A 24511-nucleotide genomic window follows, 5' to 3' on the forward strand; every position below is an offset into this window, starting at 1 on the left:
GGTGCAATGGTCACTTCTGGCTCCAAAAATCCAAGATTGCAACATTCAAAACGCAAATTTGAGAGTTCAGAACGAGAGTCAACAAACCAATGGATGACATCATGGTGGTTTAAGTCTATTATTTTCAAACAGTGTATGGTTTTAGGAAGTGAGACTAAATGTCCTTTTGAACTGACTGTAAATCACTTCCACAATAAAAGTACAGACTGGAAACTGAGGCTGCAACTAAGGATTTTTTTTTTTAGTATCAATTAAACGGAAGATTATTTTCTCATTTAATCAATTCATCGTTTTGTCAACAGTATATTCAAATCAGCCTTCAAATGTCATGCTTTGTCCGACCAACTGTCCAAAAACCAAATATATTAAGTTTACTATCATGTATGAGAAAATAAATACATTAAATCATCACATCTGAGAAACTGAAATTAGCAAATGTTTGCTTATAAAACCGATTGAAATGATTATTAAATGATCAAGATAGCTGCTTATTGAACAATCAAAACAATTTTACTTCACTATTGGAGAAGTGACAGTTTGGTTCAAGCAGATTCTGGTTGTGTGGCTGCGTGTGACCTCAAGATTTACTAATTGTCTGCTTGAGTGAAAATCTGCTTCCTCTCAGCATTGCTTTTAAAATACAGAAAATACATCTGCTTTCAACATGACCTTAAAGCGGCTATACTCATGTCATGTATCTAATGAGTGTGTAACATGAGAGGCTCGTAGTTATCAGTGACTGTACGTTTCACACTTAAAAATGAATCTGACTGATTAATATGTGGCTGACTGGTGAAGGGAAGTATGTGACATCACCATAAAGAGATCTCTAATGTGAAATAATCAGTACTGTAGTGTGTTCACGTTGGATCACATCACCCATACAAAGATGCAGATTGATGCTTTAACATGCATGCTATTGCAATCCGACATCTGAGCTCAGATCTTAAGGCTGTTGAATGTCTGTCGGATCTGCTAGAAAAAGAGCTTCGCTGTGTATGCAAAGGCAATGAGCCAACAACACTTTAACGACCTCAGGACACATCATGCAATTTCCCCTGAAACTAAAACCGTCCACCATCGGCAGCTTCCTCTTAACAGTCCACAGAGCTTTTACAGCTACACCACAGTTCATGTTTAAACCGGTTTAAAGTGATACTACACCAGTGGATGTTGGAAAACTGGGTCTAAAAAGGTTGTGGTTGATAATATAAACGTCATAGATTAAATTATTTGCTATGTTCTGTAAGATCAATAAGTTCCAACCAAAGTTTCACCAAAACTAAGACACAGACGTTGTGTCTTTTGACTTATTTGGGCAGTTTGGAGTGAATGAGGAGTTTATACTGACTTCTGAAGATGTATTTTTCTTTGTCTTATTGTCTCAAATTTGGGGAATTTTTCTGCATGTGTTTGTTTCTTGGTTTGCTATTTTGTCCTTTGCACTTTGTAATCTGTGGTTATGACAAGGGCAATAAAAAAATGAACTTTATTATTTTTAATGATGCTTTTATAATGTTGTTAAAACTCATCAACATTCTTGGATCTATTTTTAACTGATTTCTGATTGGCCACAGCCTTTCCCTCTTTGTAAAGACAGATCTTAGGAGGAGTATTCCCCTTTTTTATATTATTTTTGGTGTTCTTTATAAGTCAAATAACCAACTAGTTGATGGACAGATAATTAATCTGCACATTTTTTGATAATCGCTCACTTTTCGTCACTTCGTCACTGTGGGAATATGCTGACTTTCCTTGTCTTTAATTATAGTAGATAAGTATATCTCTATGTCTCTATGTCTCTATATCTCTATCTAATTTCCTCGCAATAGATCAGATTTCATTGTTACTGACTATTATTTCCACACAAGACAGGAACACTATCAATGCATCATTTTACAGATGAAACAAGCAGACAGAAATAGCATCAGGTCTTTGAGAGCAAAACAAGGTTGATGCACAAGAGACATTAAGGGAAAATGAAAATAGCTTCCTGTTCAGAGTTTATTTAGCTTTTAAAATATTGCTGTCACTCAGAAAATATGCAAAGAAAGCAATGACAACAATGTTAATGTAACTTCTGCAATGACAACAGTCAGCTGGGAGAGGCTGATGGGTGCACAGGTCCGACTAGTTTGAGCCTGAACCAGGATGCCTGCTCAAAAAAACTGAAGCATCCGAGAAATGTCACAGAAACCAGAGTATAAGAATCTACAACCCTAAAAAACATAACATAGTTCAGCTTTGTCGAGCTTAGGCGTGTCAATTCGACTGATCTCTGAAGGCGCAGTCATACTGTAGAGGAAGCTCCGCTGAACACTTTTGGTTTGAGTTGCTCATTTTAGGGGAACGTTTGTACTTCAAGTATTCATTCACAGATCTCACTTTGCCTGTAGCATGTTTTAAAGCTGGCAGTGGCTTGACTCTTAAAACTATCTGCATGTTTACAGTACCAGTTAAAAGTTTGGACAGACTTTCCCATTCAAATCAATGAGAAAGTGTGTCCAAACTTTTGACTGGTACTGTACGTGACTAGAGCTGGGCAATACGGACAAAAATCAAATATCGCAATATTTTTGACCAAATACCTCAACATCGATATTGTGACGATATTGTAGGGATGGCTGTCGGTGCTTTCACAAAATATTTACAAAATGAGATTTTTGATAAATTTAATCACATTACTGTAACAACACTTATCGCCGTATCACGATATTCAAAATCTGAGACGATATCTAGACGCATATCACGATATCGAAATAATATTGATATATAGCTCATTAAGAAAACTGCATCATTTAGTTAGGTAGCAACTGTAAGCATGACACTTCTGAGACGATATCTAATCTCATATAACTATGTCGGAAGCTATGTCTAATCTCGTACCACGATATCTGAGACGTTATTTAATCTCATATCACGATATCAATATAATAATGACATATTGCCCGGCTCCGTACCTGAAGATACTTCAGACTAGAGGGTGACACGGGAGTGGATTTTCACACCTGTCCCATCCCACAAAAACCCTCCTGTCCCGCCCTTATCCCGGAAGAATGACTCCCGTTCCCGTACTTTCCCCCCGACTATATGCAGTGTGTTTAATTAGACCATAATGACGGGTATGCAGGTCACATCACGTGACCACCTGCAACCAACCAGCAACCAGCCATAGCTGACAGGGGAGACAGATAATACAGATAACAGAACTGCACATTGCATTATAACTCCAATATAAATACATTTGCAATTGCAATATACATAATAAAGAATCTACTATGATTCCCACTCCCGTTGAATTTTCCCTCATCCCGTCTCAATCACGTGATCAACAGTGAAATTCCCGTGGGAATCCCGTTACCCGCTGGATTCCCGAAAAATTGTCATCCTCTACTTCAGACATGCTGTAAAGCCTTTTGGATGGAAGCTGCCTTCTACAATGAACACAAACACCACAGAGGTAAATATTTAAAAAGGAAGGTAAAAGGTGCTTTATTTTACACAACACAAGATTTTATTCTATGAATCTCAAACAACAGCCACTGGTGGAATGTAACTAAGTAGATTTACTCCACTATTGTGCATCAGTACATTGGTGATCTGTTCTTAGACTCTTGTCAGATTTAATAGAGCTGTCCTCAACTTAAAAAAAAAAAGAAAATAAATATCAGACGACTGCAGAGTTTCTACGGATTAAGCGTGTAACGGTTCCTTCAGTCTGCTGATGAACACAGTCATGCAGAACAAGCTCTTTGAGTCTTGTGCTTATTTAAGACCAAAGCATACTTGTGGAAATCCCTGTGGCACCAGATCTGTGACTATCATTTATTAAGCATGACTGATGACATTTCTTTGCTGGAAGCAGGTTTGGAGAGGTCAAGCCAAAGCAAACAATGCTCAAAAAGCTGAAGTGGTGGTTAATTATCTGTGAGTGAGCTTGTTTACATTACATGGACGTTTGACTCCTTGTTAAAGGGGACATATGTGCATATTTTGCTCCCCTCGTGTATGATAATAGGGTGGACAAACTATTAGAAACACTTATACAAACACAATTTAACACACTCCAGATCACCACCACCCACTACGACCTCAAAGGCTGGGTACTGGACCTCGATACCTTTAAAAGGTACCGAAATAAATCAATACCAAGTAGTATCTCAACGTCTCCTGTCAAACGATACCTGTAATCGATCCTTTTTACACCCAGAGCTAAAAAAAATATGACTATTTGTATGGACTTGCTCACAGCCAATCAACACAAGCTGTCTTCTATTTAATGCGACATGTGATTGGCCGACTTTGAAGACTTTCAAAAACGCATTTGTGTAAAAAATCCAATCATTTCGATGTGGTGGAGTGTTGGCATTATATGCAATTTAATGCTTCTATTCACATGAAGTACTTCATTGGTATCAGTATAACTTTAAGGATATTCCTGGTATTCCTAATAAAGTGCTCAATGTTTATAGAAAGAAAAAATATTCAATATATTCACTGGCTTCTTTATTAGGTACATCTGTGCAATCTAATGCAATCCAATACAACAACTCTGCTTTATATTCCACGTTTATGAAGCTTTTTACATTACATTTTAATGAAGCTGTCAGATAGCAAACAGAGTCTATTCTATTTATGTAAAAAAAACAACATTCACAATCACTATTTTATAGTCCAGGAGAACATTTTACAGAACATGATGAATACAACATTATTGACAGGTGTTTTTTTTTTCTTTTTTTCCCTCTAGGTTTGAATATACAAAAATATGTATCAGCTGCACAAAAATAGAAATAAAAAAAGATGCATTTTTATTTCCATTTAAGTACAGTATACTGTGGGTCACATTAGGAAAAGTTGAGCTTAGAGAAATGTATATAGGGTGTTTTTACAGCTCTCACATGTAAAAACTGGGTCAAATTGGACCCTGAACAGCATGTAAAGGGTTAAATGAACTATTGAGTGCTTTAATGGTCGCCTGTTATTTATTTATCAGAAGAAAAGAAAAAACATCCAAAACTGATGCTTTGTGACTCCAGTGTGCTTTAACATTAGAGACCCACACTGTCACAGCATGCAGCCACATCAATCCACCACATAATAACGCTAATATAATATAATGAAAGTAGGTTAGCTGAATATAAAGCTTCCTCTGCAATTACTGCTCAAACAAGGAAACGCAAAGTGCAACACTGGTTCAGCAGACATGCATTGCTTCCCTGAGACGGACAGGAGGCCAAAACAACACAACAATAAACACATCTGTTGTTGTTTGTTTCAGTGTCAATAACATGCATCTGAGCTGTTTTCTAACGTGCAGGACAGAAGAAAATAAAAAAGCAAATCATCATGGTTGCAGCAGGGATGTCTGCGGTGTTTACCAGCATCGTTTAGGACTATTTAACAGCGAGTTAGCGAGTTCATTTGAAGACAAGCTGGTTTAAAATATCTCTGTAGTCTTCCTTACCTTGTTTTAAGATAAATAAGGCTCCTTAGTGTGTTTTATGAGGTGAGTCTGGTGTCTGAATCAATCCTCGGAAGGCTCCTGTCGGCAGATTTCAACCTCAACGCACCAGACGAGTCATCTGTTTCCCCTACCGCCTGCTAGGACAGGATGCAGGTAGCGCAAAGGATCCTGGGATATAGAGTTATTTTAGCTGGTGTGGAGCTGGAGGACTCAATGCAAAACTTTCTACCTAGGGTGGATTAGGGTAATATGGGACACTGACTAATGTGGGACAACTGCATTTATCTCTTTTCTAATTCTATTCAATTATTTTAAAGATAACTAGTATAGTTAGTTTGTTTACACATTACACATGTGAACATACAGGCTACTAGTTTTTGAACCTAAGAACTATGGGTATGCTCATTTCAGAAAGTTGTGGCAGATATAAGGTTGCTTTGTATAAATCTAGGAGTATTTCTAAGATTAAAAACTGGCATATTAATATAAGTGCCATGTTCCTTTTGAGTACAATACCCAACAATTGTCTTCTAATTTAACAAGGAAACTTTCTTGCTGTAATCATTCCTCTTGTTCATACTGACCATTAGCAGATCCCTTCATAATGCACTTACAATGTAATGTAAGTGATGGGGGACAAAATCCACAGTCCTCCTTCTGTGTAAAAATGTATTAAAGGTTTATTTGAAGCTAAATGTAATCATGATTCAAGTCTACTGGCTTTGTATTACATTGTCTTTAATATTGTCCCTTTACATTACATTCAGACAATTCCATGTGTAATATCCGGCTAACTTTCACATTAATACTAAGAAATAAAAGAGAGAACCACAGCCAAGTCTGCTCAGGTAACAGGTAAATTGATAAAATATAAATGTTTATGATTTCTGTCTATGTACAAACTTTCATCCATCTCGAAATTTCTTTCAAAAACTGATGAGTGAACATGAACAGTAGAGGGTCTGCTGTCCAGGTTAGAGGTGTCTTCACTTGTCTGCACTGTACTGTGGCACAGACTGTTTCTGTAAATACAATCACATGTGTAAATGAATGGTATACACCTGTAACAGATTTGACCTGTTCAATGATATGGGGTGCCAGTCAGAGTCCAGTCTGACAAATAATAAGTAACAAAATGAAAGGTCAAACCATACAAAACTATAGCCAGCAAACAGTAATTACATACATTAAATACAACTCCACAGCAATGCAAAACAGACAAGCAGACAGTTCACTTCAGTGTCAACAGTATATTTACATTCACAAAATACCCCCAATTCCCCAGTGTGACAGATGTGAGTGCGTGTGTGTGTGTATGAGTCCCCAATGTTCAATGTTCCACCTCGGTTCGATCCCCCACCGGCAACAAGTCCGCTCCGGTAATTCCCAAACCCAACACAAAACACAGTCCAATCCAGTGACTACAATATCAGTTTGAGCTCATTGTAAATCCTGAAATGTATAAAATTCTTTGAACAAACTGACACAATGTGATTACAATATATACATATATTTAAATCTCTCTTCACTGATATGGTTTGAAGTTGCCAAAGACACAGTGACGTTTGTACATGTCTTCCTGCAGTGAACATCACAACAGCTCAACAATTGAAATCTGAAAACTGATGCAGGACACTAGAGGGCGCCTTCATCCTGCTAACCAGAGACATAGTGGAGGTTAAAGCTCCTCAACTCAGTTTGTCTGCAGTTGTAGTTGAGTTGTGTTTTCAGGGTGATACGATGATATTATGAAATTGCTGCAGGTTATTAGGTGTATGAACTTGAAGTCAAAGTGCAGATAATTTTGCTGTTTTTCGTCTTGTTCTTGTTTTTTAATCACTGACAGACTGGTGTGTTTCATGTTCTTTTTGTAAGGGGGCCAATATGCAGTGTAACATCTATAGGTGGGACATGGTCCGTGGCAGCTGCAGCCTGGAAGAATAAAAAGCACGCAACTGACTGTGAGATGCAGTCAGTCTGTAATATATAAATAACTTGGAGTGCCACAGCAAGATATCTGAACACTTTTGTAAATGACAGATTTCAGTTTCAGAGGGCTGGCTAATTAAAGTTTTGACCTTATATGTGGTGTGACAGACCAAACGGGGTTTTTTATTGTGTGAAAGGAAAGTAAAAAATGTGTTCGACCCCTATGTCAAGGAAAACTAGGAGGATAAAAAACTACATTTACATTTTTGAATAGGCCTATTTTGAGAAATTATTTCAGCAGATGCTTTAACCATCAGAGGGCCCTGGCTGGAAATGTGTGACAGAAAATGTCTAAATTGACTGATTGTACAAATAACATTATTTGTTAAAAGCAACAAGTGAAAGAAAACTGAGATCCTGAAATGAAAACAGAGAAAAATAATTTGTTCATTCTTGAGATAAACTATTTTATTCATGATTTAAACCTTCAGTTTGTTCACACATCCAATTAGTAAACTCTGTTAAATAACTATTGTTCAATGATTTCCTGTTCAGATTCATTTTAACCACACAATAATAAGGAATAGGAAATGATCTCTTTATTGATTATTATCATGATAATTACAGTTACAAAACATTTCTTTACAAATTTACAAAGTGATATGAGCAATATATATTTTATAAAGGAAGTTCTGCTGTTTTATCTGTTTAAAATGCTGAAGTGGAGAAGAAACAATAGCACATAAATACATCAATACTAACATTAAACTAACATTCAGAACAAGGAGATTTTACATTTTCATCTGAATAAATGTAAGTGAAGGTTAAAAACATCATCATGAGCAGTGAGAGCCTCCATGGATAAAAACACACAAGAAAAAGTGACATTTAGAGAAACTAAACTAAACATCTACAGAACAACCAATGAAAAGAAAAAAAGAGGTGTTGAAATCACAATTTGATTGACAGCTGATCTCTGTGCAGTTCAGAAACATGGAGACAAACACAGGAAGAATTACAACACATAATCTGACACACGTCTAAAATGACTTCTGTCTATTTGAGTTTACACAACTCAGCTGTGTCTCCATAATGATAACAAAGCCAAACTCCAGCATAGAGAGGCTGAGTGAATGTGGTCTGGACTCTGTGGAGGAGAGTCATGGTTTCAGAGACGCTGTAGAAGGACAGAATACCTGCTCTGTGATCCAGGTACACTCCTACTCTGGAGGACTGAGGATCTGAGACGGTAGTTGAGATATTGTTGAACCAGACCTCATAATTGTTTGTGTCACATTTCAAAGCCCAAGATTTTTTATTATATCCAAAGTTACATTCTTCTGAGTGTCCTGCTCTTCTGATATTCTTGTATGCGATTGCTACATAACCTCCTCTTCCTCTCCACTCCACCTCCCAGTAACAACGTCCAGTGAGACTCTCTTTACTCAGGACCTGACACCATCTAATGAATCTGTCTGGGTGACCGGAGTAAGAATTTGGTCTTGTTAGTGTTGCTTTTCTGTTTCCATCAGATAACAACAAACGTGTGTTTGCTGTGTTTGGATCCAGAGTGATTTCACATGAATATTTTAAGAACTCATCTCTGGTCTTGGGCCCTGCTTCTGGCAGTAAAACGTCCACTTTAGTCACTGCCAGTGAGTTGTTTGTACATTCCTCCTTCAGGATGTCCTGTAGTTTATCTCTGAGCTTTGACACAGCTGCTGTCACATATTCATAGTATCTCAGAGGACGGATATTGATGCTGGATGAGTCTCTAGGTTCACTGAGTTGTGACACTGAGGGATAGTTGTGTAGAAACTGGTTGTGATCCTCTGTGTGTAAGAGCTGCTCCAGTTCAGCTTCTTTCCTCTTCAGCTCAGTGATCTCCTGCTGCAGCTTCTCCTGAAGCTCTTTGACTCGACTCACTTCAGTTTCCTGCTGGGATCTGATCTGCTGCTTCACATCAGAGCTTCTTTTCTGGAGGAGACGGATCAGTTCAGTGAAGATCTTCTCACTGTCCTCCACTGCTTTATCAGCAGAGAGACTGACGGCCTCCACCTCCTGTTGAAGCAGCTTCACATCTTTCTCTCTGTCCTGGATTCTCTGCTGGATGTTTAGTCGACTCACCGCGAGCCCTCTCTGCCTTTCAGTTATTTCTGCTGCAGCTGAGACTGTGTCGTGGCCTTTATGTTCATCCACAGAGCAGAGATAACAGATACTCTGCTGATCAGTACGACAGAACATCTTCATCACCTCATCATGACGAGAACAGATGTTCTCCTGGAGCTTCTTGGAGGGGTCGACCAACTTGTGTTTCTTTAATGGAGCAACATCATAATGAGGCTGGAGGTGTTTCTCACAGTAAGAAGCCAGACATACCAGACAGGACTTGAGGGCTTTCAGCTTCCTCCCAGTACAGACATCACAGGCCACATCTTCAGTTCCAGCATAGCAGGGATCAACAGCAGCAGCTTGGAGTCCAGTCTTCTTCAGCTCCTCCATTAAATCTGCTAACATGGTGTTTTTCATCAGGACAGGCCTCGGTGTGAAGGTCTGTCTGCACTGAGGGCAGCTGTAGCTTTCATTCTCATCCTCTCCATCCCAGAAGTTGTTAATACAGCTCATGCAGTAGCTGTGTCCACAGGGAATAGCCACTGGATGCTTCAGTAGATCCAGACAGATTGAGCAGCAGAATTTTGCTCCGTCCAGTTGAGCTCCTTGCTGCGCCATTTCACCTCTCAGTCACAATGAATGTCTGAGTTTCATTTTCTGAGAATTGAAACTAATTTGAGATCTGGTCTGAACAGCCTGTGATGCATTAAGGAAACTGACCGCTTACCACATGTTGGTTAGGCCCATTTTCAAACTGTAGATCTAAAGGGGAGGGAACAAGGAAATATGTGGACAGAGTGGAGTTTCTTGTGTTTGACAGCAAAAAGAAGAGGGAGGAGTTATCAAACAGTGTCTTTAAACACTTTTTATACAACGAAGCTTATGTCTAATTTAAAAACATTAGTCAGCTGTTTGGTGGCAAAGCAATCTTGGAATTTGGTAATTATATAAAGATGGCTCCCCATTTCTTCCAAAATTCAGCTCAATATATAATTACTACTATCCTAATACTAAAATTATTCTTAATACGTGTTACTAGTTAGTTACAAATACCTTCATTATCTAAATAAAGTGGTCAGTATCATCTTTAACTTTGATGCTCAAACATAAGAAAAGTGCAGCCTGATCACTATTGTGGACAGCTTTGTTCCTCACTCTTCCCCTTTGACTTCGACAATGCAGGTTACTGAGAGACTGTGGCCACCAGAGGGCGAACTTTCAACACTCATCACATAGACTTTCACATAACTGGTGAAATCAAATTTCATACTACTTTCTACGAGTGGGGATAAAATGTGTAGCTATAACTGATCGTATCTCTCAAAATATAAAATCAGCAGTGACGTGTCTTTTGTGTTAAACAGATTGTGCCAACCCTGGATTGACTTGTTTTGATTTTTCCAGTTTCAGTAACCACTCGCAGAAAAAAGTGTTTTGATGTGCATTGTGATGTATCCTGACAGACTATAGCCAAAATAAAGATTTATGTTAAGATGTAGGTTTATGTGTCTGAACTACAGTGTGACTACATGTTCTCTATTCTTGTAATTGTGAACCTAGTCTCTTCAGTTTAATCAACTTTGGAGTGTTATGGAAATATCACGTTCTCATTACCATAATGGAAAGATCACAGTATGTTATTCTCCTTCAGGGACTGATAGCAAACTAAACATAACAGATGACCAACATATTTATGGAAATAAAATAATATATTAAACGTATAACGACAAGAGGAAGCAGCTCTTCAGGGAGACTGATGTGGCTCTGAAAAGAGCCTTTGTGGTTTGTGAAGGAGAAGACAGTTTAAGCTCTCTCTCCACGGATGCGGCGAGCCAGCTGGATGTCTTTGGGCATGATGGTGACCCTCTTGGCGTGGATGGCGCACAGGTTGGTGTCCTCGAACAGACCGACCAGGTAAGCCTCGCTGGCCTCCTGCAGAGCCATGACAGCGGAGCTCTGGAAGCGCAGATCGGTCTTGAAATCCTGAGCGATTTCTCTGACCAGGCGCTGGAAGGGCAGCTTGCGGATCAGCAGCTCGGTGGATTTCTGGTAACGACGGATCTCTCTGAGAGCCACGGTACCGGGCCTGTAACGATGAGGCTTCTTGACTCCGCCGGTGGCCGGGGCGCTCTTACGGGCAGCCTTGGTGGCCAGCTGCTTCCTGGGGGCTTTGCCTCCGGTGGATTTACGAGCGGTCTGCTTGGTTCTTGCCATTGTTTCTCTAATCAGGAGAAAATAGTGGTGAAAGCACGGGGACACGCTGCTCTTAAAGTGTCGGAGCGGCTGCGGAGCTGTGACGCTGCTTCAGACCTCCGGGTCCTGATTGGTGAGCGGCTCTTCCTGGAGCTCAGCACCGCCTGCAGGAGCTGCTTATTGGACAAAAGTCGTTTGGAAAAGTCCGCCAAAATGAGTGCGACTCCCCCTCCACAGCACTGCTAGTGGGTGGGACATCAGCCCCCCTGCTTGCTCCGTGTACATATAAAGGAGGGTTTGCGGTATCAGCGCCACACTTTTTGAGTCGAGACTAGAAAATAACTGAAATCATGAGTGGACGAGGCAAAACCGGAGGCAAAGCCCGCGCTAAGGCAAAGTCCCGCTCTTCCCGTGCCGGGCTTCAGTTCCCAGTCGGTCGTGTCCACAGGCATTTGAGGAAGGGTAACTATGCCCAGCGTGTTGGTGCCGGTGCCCCCGTCTACCTGGCGGCTGTGCTGGAGTACCTGACCGCTGAGATCCTGGAGCTGGCTGGAAACGCTGCCCGCGACAACAAGAAGACCAGAATCATCCCCCGTCACCTGCAGCTGGCTGTCCGCAACGACGAGGAGCTCAACAAGCTGTTGGGTGGAGTGACCATCGCTCAGGGTGGTGTGCTGCCCAACATCCAGGCTGTGCTGCTGCCCAAGAAGACCGAGAAACCCGCCAAGAAGTAAATTTAAGGCCCGGTTCCTCAACAACACAAAGGCTCTTTTAAGAGCCACACACTCTTGATAAAAAGCTCAAATCCTCAAGTCTTAAATACTGACAATTATTTATCAAATGTTGGTCAGTTTTATATGTACAACATGATGACAGAACAGTGGTTGGCGTTTAAATAATAAATGATGCTTCTGATAGATTGTGATGTATATTATAGGCCTATATCCAAACCCTGTAAAGAATACACGAGCCCTATTTTAGGTCATTCAATTGAAGATTTGTTTTCGTTTGTTTTTACAATGTATCGTTTTAGGTATATTATTTTTGCCATTTCCTGTTAAACGGACGTATTTTATTTTGAAAGGGTTTTGGTAAACGGGAAAAGGAGTAATTGACGGTCATTTTGTTGCATATGGTAAACAAGTATCACACAGATAAAAGGAAATTCACAGATCAAGGAAAATATCTACGGAGTTGAATTAAACTATAAGAATTATGAATGAGCCCGGTTAAAAGGCAACAAGGTAAATTGTTACATGCATTTATATTTTTGTTGAAATTTAATTAATTCTACGGAAATTGAAGCTAAATGCTATAAAATAATGATCGATGTATCGACTAATGGCTTTTTGTTTTTTATTTGTAGATCTTACGTTGTTGTTATTTGTCGGTTGTAAGGCGGTTATAAAGGGTTCCTGAAAAGAATTAAGTACTTCAGTAAAAGCTTAATTCATTTCAACTGGGGTTACATATATAATTCATGTATTTATAGTAGTTCTCATTAATTATAATTATTAATACTAGTATTAACGTGTAGATTTGCTGTCCCAAAAAGGCTCTTTAAGAGCCACACTTAGGTCTGAAACTAATTATAAAAAATGGTAAATTGTGTTTGACTCAATGACTATAAAACGTCTACCTCCTTTCTACTCTTTCATTCCATGGTGTAACTGTATTTTACCATAATAAACAAACACATTAAGAGGACATTTTTTTGATGATCCAAATCAGTTATTTTACCAGGATATGATATTACTCATTAACTTGGATGTAATGGAAAAGGAACAGCATTAATAACTACATAATGGTATATTAATACATTAACAGTGGTTTCATTGATTTTCTGCATTCTGTGCAGAACATGTTGACATTTATGACGAGATTTGAAAAACTGACATATTTTGTGAGAAATTCCTCTCTAACGCTTTTAGGGTTAGAGTTAGAACGAAGGGGCGCCTCTCATGTATAACTGTCATGTCAGTAAATATAGGTTCACTTTACTGGATAATAAAAGGCATGAAGCTAATGGGAGAACATTGTATGATTAAAACACATTGTAATTAGGATAATGCACTTTAGATAAGATGTGTGTGGCTCTTAAAAGAGCCTTTGATTAGGTTGAGGGTTTCAGAGTGATGACAGCTCACTTCTTCTTGGGTGCTACCTTCTTTGCTTTGGGCTTGGCCACCTTCTTTGCGGGGGCTTTCTTGGCAGCGGGAGCCTTTTTCACCACTTTCTTGGGGCTCTTGGCGACTACTTTCTTAGGACTCTTTGCGACCTTTTTCGGGCTCTTGGTGGCCTTCTTGGGGCTCTTGGCTACTTTCTTTGCAGCTGCGGGCTTCTTCACCTTCCTCGGGGATTTCTTAGCGGCTGCTGTCTTGGCCTTCTTAGCCGCTGCGGGTTTCTTGGCGGCGGGCTTCTTGGCTTTAGGAGCGGCTTTCTTTACGGGCTTGGTCTCAACCTTGCTCATCTTGAAGGAGCCGGAGGCCCCGGTCCCCTTGGTCTGGACCAGTGTCCCCTTGGCCACCAGACTCTTAACGGCGGTCTTAACGCGGGCCTTGTTCTTGTCCACATCGTAACCTCCGGCAGCCAGAGCCTTCTTGAGGGCGGCCAGAGACACTCCGCTTCGCTCCTTGGAGGCGGACACAGCTGTAACGATCAGCTCGCTGACGCTGGGGCCAGTCTTCTTGGGCTTTGCTGCTGCCTTCTTCTTGGGGGCTTTAGCCGGGGCGGCTGCGGGAGCTGGAGCTACTTCTGCCATAGTTTCGTCGAGGTTTTAGTTCTACGTGAATATCAGAGTCTGATTAGACTGATACTGAGTCCGAGGCAGGAGGCTGCACTTAAACACACCATGAGAACCGTGTAGACTCAGCCCAGCGTCTGGCTCCTGTGAGCAGTGTGAATGTCTGCCACTTGTGTTTTCTGCAAGTGAGAAAACAGTAAAAAAATAAGTGAGAGAGAAGTGTTGAAGGCTGACAGTGAAGACAGCGGATAGCGGACATGTTTCTCTGCATATAGAAGTCATGTAGAGCTCTGATGCTCTCTGCATTTAGTTTGTGGAGCAAACAAACCTCACCTATTCACCGCCGCGGACAGCACTGCTCAGCGGCTTTTCTCTCTCATTTCTCTCCTAAAATGCTGTAAAATACATCAAAACTCCACCAAGAGCAGTTTTCCAGCTGGCTCACATGTTTGTTCACAGACTCAAAGTAAAAACTTCCATCTGTTGGTGATCAGTTTGTAATAAAATGAAGCTTTTGTGGTAGCAGCAAACACACCGATCAGGCTGATGAAGCAGTTCAGTCAGACTTCCTGTCAGAGCTGCTCTGTGGCTGTAAATATTTCTTCTGTTATTCTGAGGATTATTTTTATTATAAATAATCTGCAAAACTGTTCTCTGCAGTCGGTGCAACATATGTGTCACACTTATTATTCATGGTTCTACAGTAATGTGGAAGCAGTGGGTCAGTAATCAGTTATCAATTGATTGTCTTGACCAGTATTTCAGTTAAATGTTTTTTTTTCTTCTTTCTTTTTTCTTTCTGTGTATTCTGCTCTTGTTGACTTGATGTAAAATCTAGATTTACGTCTTTTTTTTTTTTACAGAGGCTCTGCTGAGCTGATATAATCTATGAAGCTTTTTAATATTCACATATAAACAGAATTGTGTATACACTAAAATTGAAGTCAAATTAAGATGGCTTATGAAGATAAAATGTATCTTAATGAATCACTTAGTAAAGCTTACTTTTTAATTTAAATAAGTTACCAGGTTGTGAAAATAGCCTCCTGGCTCTCAAACAGCAGCATTGCATTCAGTAGTTTGTATATTAGAGAACCAGCTGTTTCCCTGATGTTGAGCTGTTATTGTGTTTGTGGTTTGCTGCTTGTGTAAGAATGTAATGAATCAATCTTTGCAGGGAAACACTGGTGCAGTTTCATTTAATAGTAACATATAAGGTGCATGGGGAATAAATATTCACAATGAAACGGAAGATTTGCAATAATTTAGAAAATCACTGATTAAAGAAAAGAAGACAGAAGACCAAAACTGTTTCCTGAGTGCAGCAGAGATGGAGACTGTGACCAAACTCTTTAAAGAAAACAGACATTTTATTGATTATATTAATTTTAACATGTAAATTAGAAGCAACAATAAAGAAATGTCCACAAAAAGTATTGCATTTTTTTTTTTAACTTTAATTGACATGACAGAGAAAGAGGGAAATTAATCACAGACAGTGTTTCAAAATAATCAGATTATGTTTAAGATCAATTCATTTCAATCATCAACCAATTAATCAATTATTATTTAAATATCACCTAATCACAACAATCACATAGAGCAGGTTTAGACCGTACTCTTTAATGTGATTTAAAGAGACCCAACATTCCCACATGAGCAAGTATCACATTAGTGCAAGATTGGTTAAAGACAATAACATTCATCAAACAGGTGATGATGGTAAAGAGACTGTTTCCGTCTCATATGGCGAAAATCAGATGACCACTGAAGGTGCAGTAGTGAAAGCGATCATCATACAGCCTTGAGTTAGCACTCATACGCAAATACATCTGATCTCCAACCTCCAGAATCAGTGTGACACCATTAGAGGCAGACCCATAATATGCTGTCTGTAGCTCATATGCACTAACACTAACATCTCCATTCTTCATTAAAAAAGCAGTTGCAGGATGTTTACCGTCTCCATGCACACCCACATGGAACTCAAAGTGGTAGGCTCCTCTCAGCGGTGCAGTGAAAACACCTGTGTGACATTCAGGGGTTTTTCTTATTATTTTAAATGAAAATGTAACTTCTGTCAGTCAGGTTGGCATCAACATTGTAGAAAAAGCTTAATTTACTGTTGAAGTTTGTGAGTTCAGGTACCTGTGTGTGGGTTGTAGGCCTGTCCAATGTTTGTGGCGACATATTTAAAGACCAAATGTATCTGTTTGTTAAAGGGTCCGAAATATCCATCACCATGTCCATCATACAGAGCAGCTGAGAAAGCCACCTGTCGGGCAGAGAGAGAGAGAGAGAGAGAGAGAGAGAGAGAGAGAGAGAGAGAGAGAGAGAGAGAGAGGAGGAGAGAGAGAGAGAGAGAGAGAGAGAGAGAGAGAGAGAGAGAGAGAGAGAGAGAGAGAGAGAGAGAGAGAGAGAGAGAGTGATGTAAACTATTATGTTAGTGCTGAACACCATTTCAGATATTCAGCATATGCATATGTTTAAAGCAAAACATCTTAACTTAACACATTAATCATTACTGACAGTTAAAATGACCATTAGTGTGTAAGCTGAAAAGTGCTGTGATTGCAAGCAGATTAAGGCAAAAGAACTCAATTTATGTCCATCGACATTATAATGAAAAGGCTATAGGCTTAATATTAGTTTGCATCCAGCGTGCTGCGTGGACTTCATTACATCTGCTGCACCGCTGCTACCACAATTATGAAATGCTAAGTTTATTATCTGTGACTGTGACCTTCATAAAAGTAATATTTTACCAATCTGCATTATATAAACTAACAAAATTCGTTAAAGTAAGTCATTTGGGGACAACTAAGTCATTAAACTAAGTCTTACTTTTACTGGAGTAAAGAGTTGAATCAGGACGTCTGCTTTTACTGGAGTCTTTTTTACACTAGTATCTAGTCCTGCATACTACACAGGCATGACTCAGAATAACAAGCTTGCACTTTTTAATCATAGTGCGTGTGTTAACTGATCAGCTGTGTTGTGTTTTACCGGCGCACAGCACGCGAACACACACCTGTGCATGTTTTATGAGAGTAAACTGTCTATATGTTTTTTGCGCAATGTGTTGGAGGTAACAGTGCTTGAGTACGGTACGGTTGGGATAATGTGAGTGCAGGCCAGCGGGGGACAGGGGGGGGGGACATCCGTTCTTCAGCACGGTACGGAACAACTGGCCCTAGTGTGAGTGCGCCCTTAGTCACGATGGAGCAATAAGATGAGCATGCCGTGCCTTTCATGTACATTTGCATTTTACACATGGTGAGCATGCAAAAAGTGTCAACTATGTACAAGAACCTTTTTGATTATCATCAGGATAACTAGTTTTATTTTTAGTGAGTTTTATTCTTTACAAAGTAACAAAATGATGATCACAAAATATCTATGATAAAGTTTAAAATGCTAAAGTGGAAGAGAAACAACTAACACATACACCAATACAAACATTTAAAAAATCATTTAAAACAAAGAGAAGTTCATATTTTCATCTGAAGAAATGTCGATAAAGTTAAAATCATCATCATGAGCAGTGATAGCCTTTCATGGATAAAAACACAGGAATGCTAGATGATAGCTGATCTCTGTGCAGTTCAGAAACAAACAAGACAACAACAGGAAGAATTAAAACACAGAATCTGACACATGAAGTCTGAAGTGATTTATGTCTATTTGAGTTTACAGAACTCAGCTGTGTGTCCATCATGAAGACAAACTCCAGCATAGAGAGGCTGAGTGAATGTGGTCTGGACTCTGTGGAGGAGAGTCATGGTTTCAGAGACGTTGTAGAAGGACAGAATACTTGATCATGTTCTGGTTCCTAATGACAAGTTTTCAAATCGCTGTAATGTTTAATAAAATAATTGAAGTCAACTTTGAGCTCTCTATAATGTACTTTAATGAAAAGCAGAGTCTGGTATTTATGGACTAAAGTTTTCTAGGTACAGTGCTGCCACCTGCTGGATGATCAACCAACATTGTACTGCACATGTCTGTCTGGTATGTTATTAAATAATGAATTATAAATCTTTGGTAAAGGATTAATTGAAATATAATATGTGGAATGCTGTTGTGTTTTGGAGGAGACAGCCACAGTGGGAAACCATCTATGTATATCTACAGTATGTATATAAACTCTACCTTTTAATTTAATTTTGATAATCATAGATCAATAAATTCATATCAACTCGCAATGCTAATTATTTTCATAATATTAATATGAATTTATACAAATAATGTATAAGACGTCAGAGTCAGAGGGTTAGGGTTACAAATCGACTAAACACCAAAGTACATATAGACACCGCAGTTATTCCGATTTTCTGTTGACATTTATGATTATTGAATCTGGGCATAATTATAATAAAGTTTATCAGATGAAACTTGTAATCGTTGTTCATGCTGTGGTCATTCAAATCAAATCAAATATTTCCCAATCGAGAGAGAAAGCATGATAAAGTCTTGACTTAACAAATACATCCTTCCAAAAAACTTAAATAATGGCATTTTAAAAATAATCACAACACAGAAAACACATGAAGTGTCAATCGAGTTGATCATTTGAAGGTAATAACTAAAAGGATAAAACCTGTGAATGTCAATTCTGGAAATATTAGAAATCAATAGTTCCAATAAAAGGTGACATAACATCCTGTTATAAGAGTGCAGGAATCACTGTTATTGTTTTTGTGGAGCTCAGAGAAACATGATCTTCATGAGTGAGCTGGGTCCAGCATGGGAGAATAGTAATGTTATTTATGTGGATTAAAGATTGATGAAATTATATATGAATATTTAATGTTTTATCATAGATCAGTAAAACATGTCAGCTTTTGGAATGTTCAATCTAAATACAATATGTTTATTTCTCTATAGTTATGGATTGTTGATCAGCATATTATATTATAAACAGTGGATACTCTTCAGATGAGGTTGGCGCACTTTCAGTAAAAAGGCGCTCAGATGGTTCCTCAAAGGTTGGGGCGGTTTCTTCTGCTGCGCATGCTCAGTCTCACTAACAAGAAAACCAATCCTGTTCGAGCTACAGCGCAGTTAAATTTGCATCAGATGAACATTTAGAGGCTGATTGAAGCTGTTGGAGTTACAGGTTTGTGGAAATCTACGAAGATAACCATGCCCGATCCAGTCAAAGCACCCAAGAAAGGCTCCAAGAAGGCCGTGTCTAAGGCCACCAAGACCGGCAAGAAGAAGAGGAAGACAAGGAAAGAGAGCTATGCTATCTACGTGTACAAGGTGCTGAAGCAGGTTCATCCTGATACCGGCATCTCCTCCAAGGCAATGGGCATCATGAACTCCTTTGTTGGAGACATCTTTGAGCGTATTGCTGGTGAGGCTTCCCGCCTTGCTCACTACAACAAGCGCTCCACCATCACCTCCAGGGAGATCCAGACCGCTGTCCGCCTGCTCCTGCCCGGTGAGCTGGCCAAACACGCCGTGTCTGAGGGCACCAAGGCCGTCACCAAGTACACCAGCTCCAAGTAAACGTGCTGTTTGTACCAACAACTCAAAAGGTCCTTTTCAGGACCACCCACTCCTTCACCTAAGCGCTTTATTCCTTTGTTTAACTTTACAGTCTAGTTGTATTAGTTCTGATTCAAGATGCAAGAATGAATTAGTACATAAACACTTAATGTGCTATAAAGATAATTGGTTGACACAGAGTAGTAATTGCCAGAAATTCAGTTTATGAAAGCAAGTAGGTAGATGTAATAAATCTTGACATTACTTACTAGCGTAACAGTATTGAATGGTGATATTCTTATTGCACACACTTGAAATTAGTTGTATGAAATACTAATCTTGCACAGTATTGGACATTAAAAGTGCAGTGTGTCCTAGGTTGGGGGTAGAGGCTTACTGGGAGCAGTGCTGGTTGTACAGTCTTTCAAATCTCCCATTGACCACAGTAACAAGGATAAACAAATGTATAAAATATGGAAACTCAAAGGAGTGGATGAAGTAAAACTCGTTGCTAGACTGAAGATACAATGCATACAAATAAATTTGTCTGTATAAATCAGATTACAAACTATACCTCACAACGGGCAAAGAAAGCATGTGCACTCAAAGGAAGTCTATACATACAATCAAATGCCCAGAGATAACTATGAGTAAGACAATTGACAGAATGCTAACATTGTATATGAATTAAAAATCGACTGCAATGCAGTTTAAAATGGAACTACAATAAAATTGGGAATATAAATATTAATTCATTGTTTTGGCTTGTGACAGTAGTATTATGAAACAGAGCTATGAACTCAATCGTCAGGATGTTTCACCTTTTATGATTAAGTGTTTTTATCATGTGTATAAATGTCTTGGTATAAAGGTTTTTTTGGATCTACCAAACGCTACGAATGTAGTTCATGATAGTTATTACAAAGTACAAAGGACAACTCTTAGAGGAGGTGGGTGGCTCTTAAAAGAGCCTTTGTGTTGGACTATCAGCGGGTCATAATCAGATTTAACCTCCGAAACCGTACAGAGTACGTCCCTGTCTCTTCAGAGCATAAACCACATCCATGGCGGTCACGGTCTTTCTCTTGGCGTGCTCGGTGTAGGTGACGGCATCACGGATCACATTCTCCAGGAACACCTTCAACACTCCGCGGGTCTCCTCGTAGATCAGACCGGAGATACGCTTCACACCACCACGGCGAGCCAGACGGCGGATGGCGGGTTTGGTGATTCCCTGGATGTTATCACGGAGAACTTTACGGTGACGCTTGGCGCCTCCTTTACCGAGTCCCTTTCCTCCTTTGCCTCTTCCACTCATATTTGCTAGTCTTCTTTCAAACAAGTTAAAAGATGAATATGATCGGAATGAGCGCAGCTTCTTAACTTAAAGCTTGTCTGCGGACCTAAAAGAGGGCAGTTGGCGCGTATTTAGTTGGGTGGGATCAGATTTAACAGATCCGCCCACGAAGTTCTTCTAAAGCAGGGTGATCTCTTCCTTTTTGACCCATTTTTTTTATTTTGATTATTTTTGTGCCTTTGCCCACATGCGTTCTCCAACCTCAAGAGTCTTCTAGCTCCTTCTGTCTTTCTTTTTGCCAACAAGACCAAATAGGAAACAAGACCATCTACTATGAATAGAAAAGGGTATAAAGCTATAAGCTATCCAGGGTTTATACCTCCAGGCCCATGATCTTCTAGTTTAGTCTAGTCTTTTGACCTGTAATCCTCCATTTTGTATGTTGTGAATGAAGCTTTTAGGCAGAAGAAACAAAAATATTTACAATCACACAATACAATGATACACTTTTACATAAAGACAATAATGAATGATATTAAATGTGAATAAACACTACTTTTTGATTTTGAAAATGTCTTGAATTTAATAAACGAGGCAAAAACTCAACAAAAATGTTTATCAGCTGCACAAAAACATGTTTTTAATTCTCTTAAATGTAAAAATGAGTCAAATTAGACCCAACATATGTCATGCCTGGACCTGATGGAGTTTGGACTTTTCATTTGTTTTGTTTCATTTTATTTTATTTGAAACTGAGTTTGACTGACTGAGGAAACTTAACAACATTAATCTTCACTAAACATATTTTATGAACTTTTAATGGCTTAAAACTAGAATGAACATCTCGAGTTCTTCTGATGTTTATTCTGATTAAACTGAATGCAACTTTTCATGTGTGTATTTTTATTATGATTTTTAAAAATGGTCATGAATCACTTCTGTACTATAAAATGTGGAGTAACTTTAACTGTGATGGTGCAATAAATCAATCACAGCTCCCAGGAACACTAATCATGACAGTTTTAGATTCATTTATTTGTTGGAAAATTAAGCATAAATAAAAAAAACTCTTCAGCACAACATAAATGCCATAAATCCACAAACGGATTTAGAGATTAAACCCTGAACAAAAATAGTCTGGACTAAAACTTTACAACCCAGAACCGTCTGAGAGGTGACAGTTTAACACTGAACCAACATGACAGCCTCATTCTGAAGTTTCATCTGCATGAAAATCAACTTAAAAAATAATTAAAATACTTCAGATTTATGATGATACAATATCTGTTGTCTTATGAGTGTCAGTACTCAACAAAACATCTTTATACCAAAATGTGGATAAGAGAATATGGAAATATGTGGACAGATCGGAGCTTGTTGTGTTTGAGAGAAGGAAGAAGAGGGAGTTACCAAGCTCTGATTCATTCCAGGAAGAGGAGCAGTTTTAAAAAGATAGTCTGTGTTCAACACATTTTATACAATGAGGCCCATGTTTAAAAACACTGGTCACCTGTTTCCTGGTGGCAAAGTAACTTTGGGAATCTGAGAGCAATCTATATATTTATCTGAATTCTTGTATTTTCTATTCTGTAGTCTTCATATTAAAATTCTCAAAATGTTAATCAATTCATGTTTGGCATTAGTCCTTTAACATTTTAAAGTCAGAGCTGTTTTAAGATAATTAAATACAAGCTTCAATCTCATGTTACATCTAATAAATACAAAAGTAAGTGTTGTTGCAGCTCTGAACCCCAAAGGACATGAATTCCTTCCTGTTTATCAGTTTGATTTCAGTTTGGACATGCTATTAAACATGGATCAACATCCTCTATTAAACTCAGCGGGGAAAAAAAACAAAGTTAATGTGCCAATCCTTCAGCACCATCTAATGATATAACTACTCTGGATGGCATTACTCTGACCTGCAACACCACAGTAAATAATCTAGGAGTAATCTTTGATCATGATATGTCTTTAACTCCCATATAAAACACATTTCAAGGACTGCCTTTTTGTCATCTCGAAATACTGCAAAAATCAGGTACATCTCATCTCAAAATGATGCAGAAAAATTACATACCCATGCAGTTGTTACTTCTATGCTGGATTATTGTAATTCATTATTACCAGGCTGCCCTAGCAAGTCTCTAAATACCCTCCAGTTGGTCCAGAATGCTGCTATACGTGTACTGACAAAAACTAGAGAGATTATATTACTGTTTTAGGATCGCTGCATTGGCTTCCTCGTTAATCCAGAGTACAATTTAACATCCTCACCTTCAAAGCTCTTGATGGTCAGGCTCCATCATATCTTAAAGAGCTCATATTACCCTGTCATCTCACTGGAACACCCTGGAATCTCACAGAATACAGCCTTACTTTTGATTCCTAATATGTCCAAAAGTAGAATGGGAGACAATCCCTTCAGTTATCAGGCTCCTCTCCTGCAGAACCATGTTTCAGATTCAGTCCAGGGGCAGACACCCTCTCTATATACAAGAATAGGCTTAAAACTTTCCTTTAAAAAAAGCTTTCCAGTTATTGCTGGCCAGGTAATACTTTTCACAATAACTTCAAACCAAATCAGATGCACCATGTCTACATGTATTAGGACACAATTACTACACACTTCTTACATGATCAATAACCAAACTGTACATGAACACTATCACACAGCAAGGAAAAAGTGCAGACATTATCCAGGAGGGAGCTGCATTGATGACACCAATTAACCAGATTAGTACAAATACCTTCATTTTGTAAATTAAGTGGTCAATATCTTCTTTAATTCAGATGAACAAACATATGGAAAGTGCAGCCTCATCACTTTTGTGAGCAGCTGTGGTCCTCACTCTTCCCCTGGGACTTCTGCTGTGCATGTTAGTAATAATCTCCGACCACCAGATGGCGACCTTTCAACACTCATTGTTTTTCACGTAATAGTAGTATTAAGAAGTACACAAAAAGTGTGCTTCATCCTGACTCACAGAAAGCTGTATAATGTGATGTGGCTATATTTTATCCTATATCTGATATTATACAACGAACAGTGATATTGAGAGTTTGTAACATTTCTTTGAGAGTAAAATGCCGCAAATACAGTGATACTTCGCATTCTCAGTTTAGAAATAACGTGTAAATATAGAGGCTCTCCTCAGTTTGGTAAACCCCTGGTTCCCAAACGTCTTCATGCAGTATAATGGAGATGTTACAATAGTGTTTTTCACTTGCAGGAGCTGATAGCAAACATACATAAAGAATTAGAATCGATGTCAAA

At 38.9% G+C, this 24511-nt stretch overlaps 6 protein-coding genes across 7 annotated transcripts in view; 2 read left to right on the forward strand and 4 right to left on the reverse strand.

Annotated features, from left to right (window-relative positions):
- stard3nl (STARD3 N-terminal like) overlaps positions 1–5664 on the reverse strand; it is a 16366-nt gene extending 10702 nt beyond the window's left edge. Inside the window, exon 1 of the mRNA XM_062429661.1 lies at positions 5468–5664. The gene's annotated coding sequence lies outside the window, so the exon portion shown is untranslated. The remainder of the gene's footprint in view (positions 1–5467) is intronic.
- A 2788-nt stretch (positions 5665–8452) lies between these two features.
- On the reverse strand, positions 8453–10126 carry LOC133991117 (tripartite motif-containing protein 16-like). Its single transcript, XM_062429588.1, has one exon. It carries the CDS (start codon positions 10124–10126, stop codon positions 8453–8455), a length of 1674 nt encoding a protein of 557 aa, XP_062285572.1.
- Positions 10127–12051: 1925 nt separating this feature from the next.
- On the forward strand, positions 12052–12435 carry LOC133991193 (histone H2A-like). Its single transcript, XM_062429693.1, has one exon. The coding sequence runs from the start codon at positions 12052–12054 to the stop codon at positions 12433–12435; it is 384 nt and encodes a 127-aa protein (XP_062285677.1).
- A 1409-nt stretch (positions 12436–13844) lies between these two features.
- On the reverse strand, positions 13845–14492 carry LOC133991186 (histone H1-like). 2 transcript variants are annotated; one of them, XM_062429678.1, is made up of 2 exons: positions 13956–14492; positions 13845–13907 (listed from the first exon to the last, which is right to left on the reverse strand). In XM_062429678.1, exons 1-2 carry the CDS (start codon positions 14460–14462, stop codon positions 13845–13847), a joined length of 570 nt encoding a protein of 189 aa, XP_062285662.1. In that variant the 5' UTR covers positions 14463–14492. The 2 variants fall into 2 exon arrangements, with proteins under 2 accessions (XP_062285662.1, XP_062285661.1); XM_062429677.1 differs by having other exon boundaries at positions 13845–14492.
- Positions 14493–19589: 5097 nt separating this feature from the next.
- Positions 19590–19958, forward strand: LOC133991204 (histone H2B 3-like). Its single transcript, XM_062429703.1, has one exon. It carries the CDS (start codon positions 19590–19592, stop codon positions 19956–19958), a length of 369 nt encoding a protein of 122 aa, XP_062285687.1.
- Positions 19959–20943: 985 nt separating this feature from the next.
- On the reverse strand, positions 20944–24160 carry LOC133991211 (histone H4-like). The gene is made up of 2 exons (XM_062429706.1): positions 24144–24160; positions 20944–21250 (listed from the first exon to the last, which is right to left on the reverse strand). Exons 1-2 carry the CDS (start codon positions 24158–24160, stop codon positions 20944–20946), a joined length of 324 nt encoding a protein of 107 aa, XP_062285690.1.
- Between the last annotated feature and the right edge of the window lie 351 nt (positions 24161–24511).

This window comes from Scomber scombrus, chromosome 11 (genome assembly GCF_963691925.1).
Source record: "Scomber scombrus chromosome 11, fScoSco1.1, whole genome shotgun sequence".
NCBI lineage: Eukaryota > Metazoa > Chordata > Actinopteri > Scombriformes > Scombridae > Scomber > Scomber scombrus.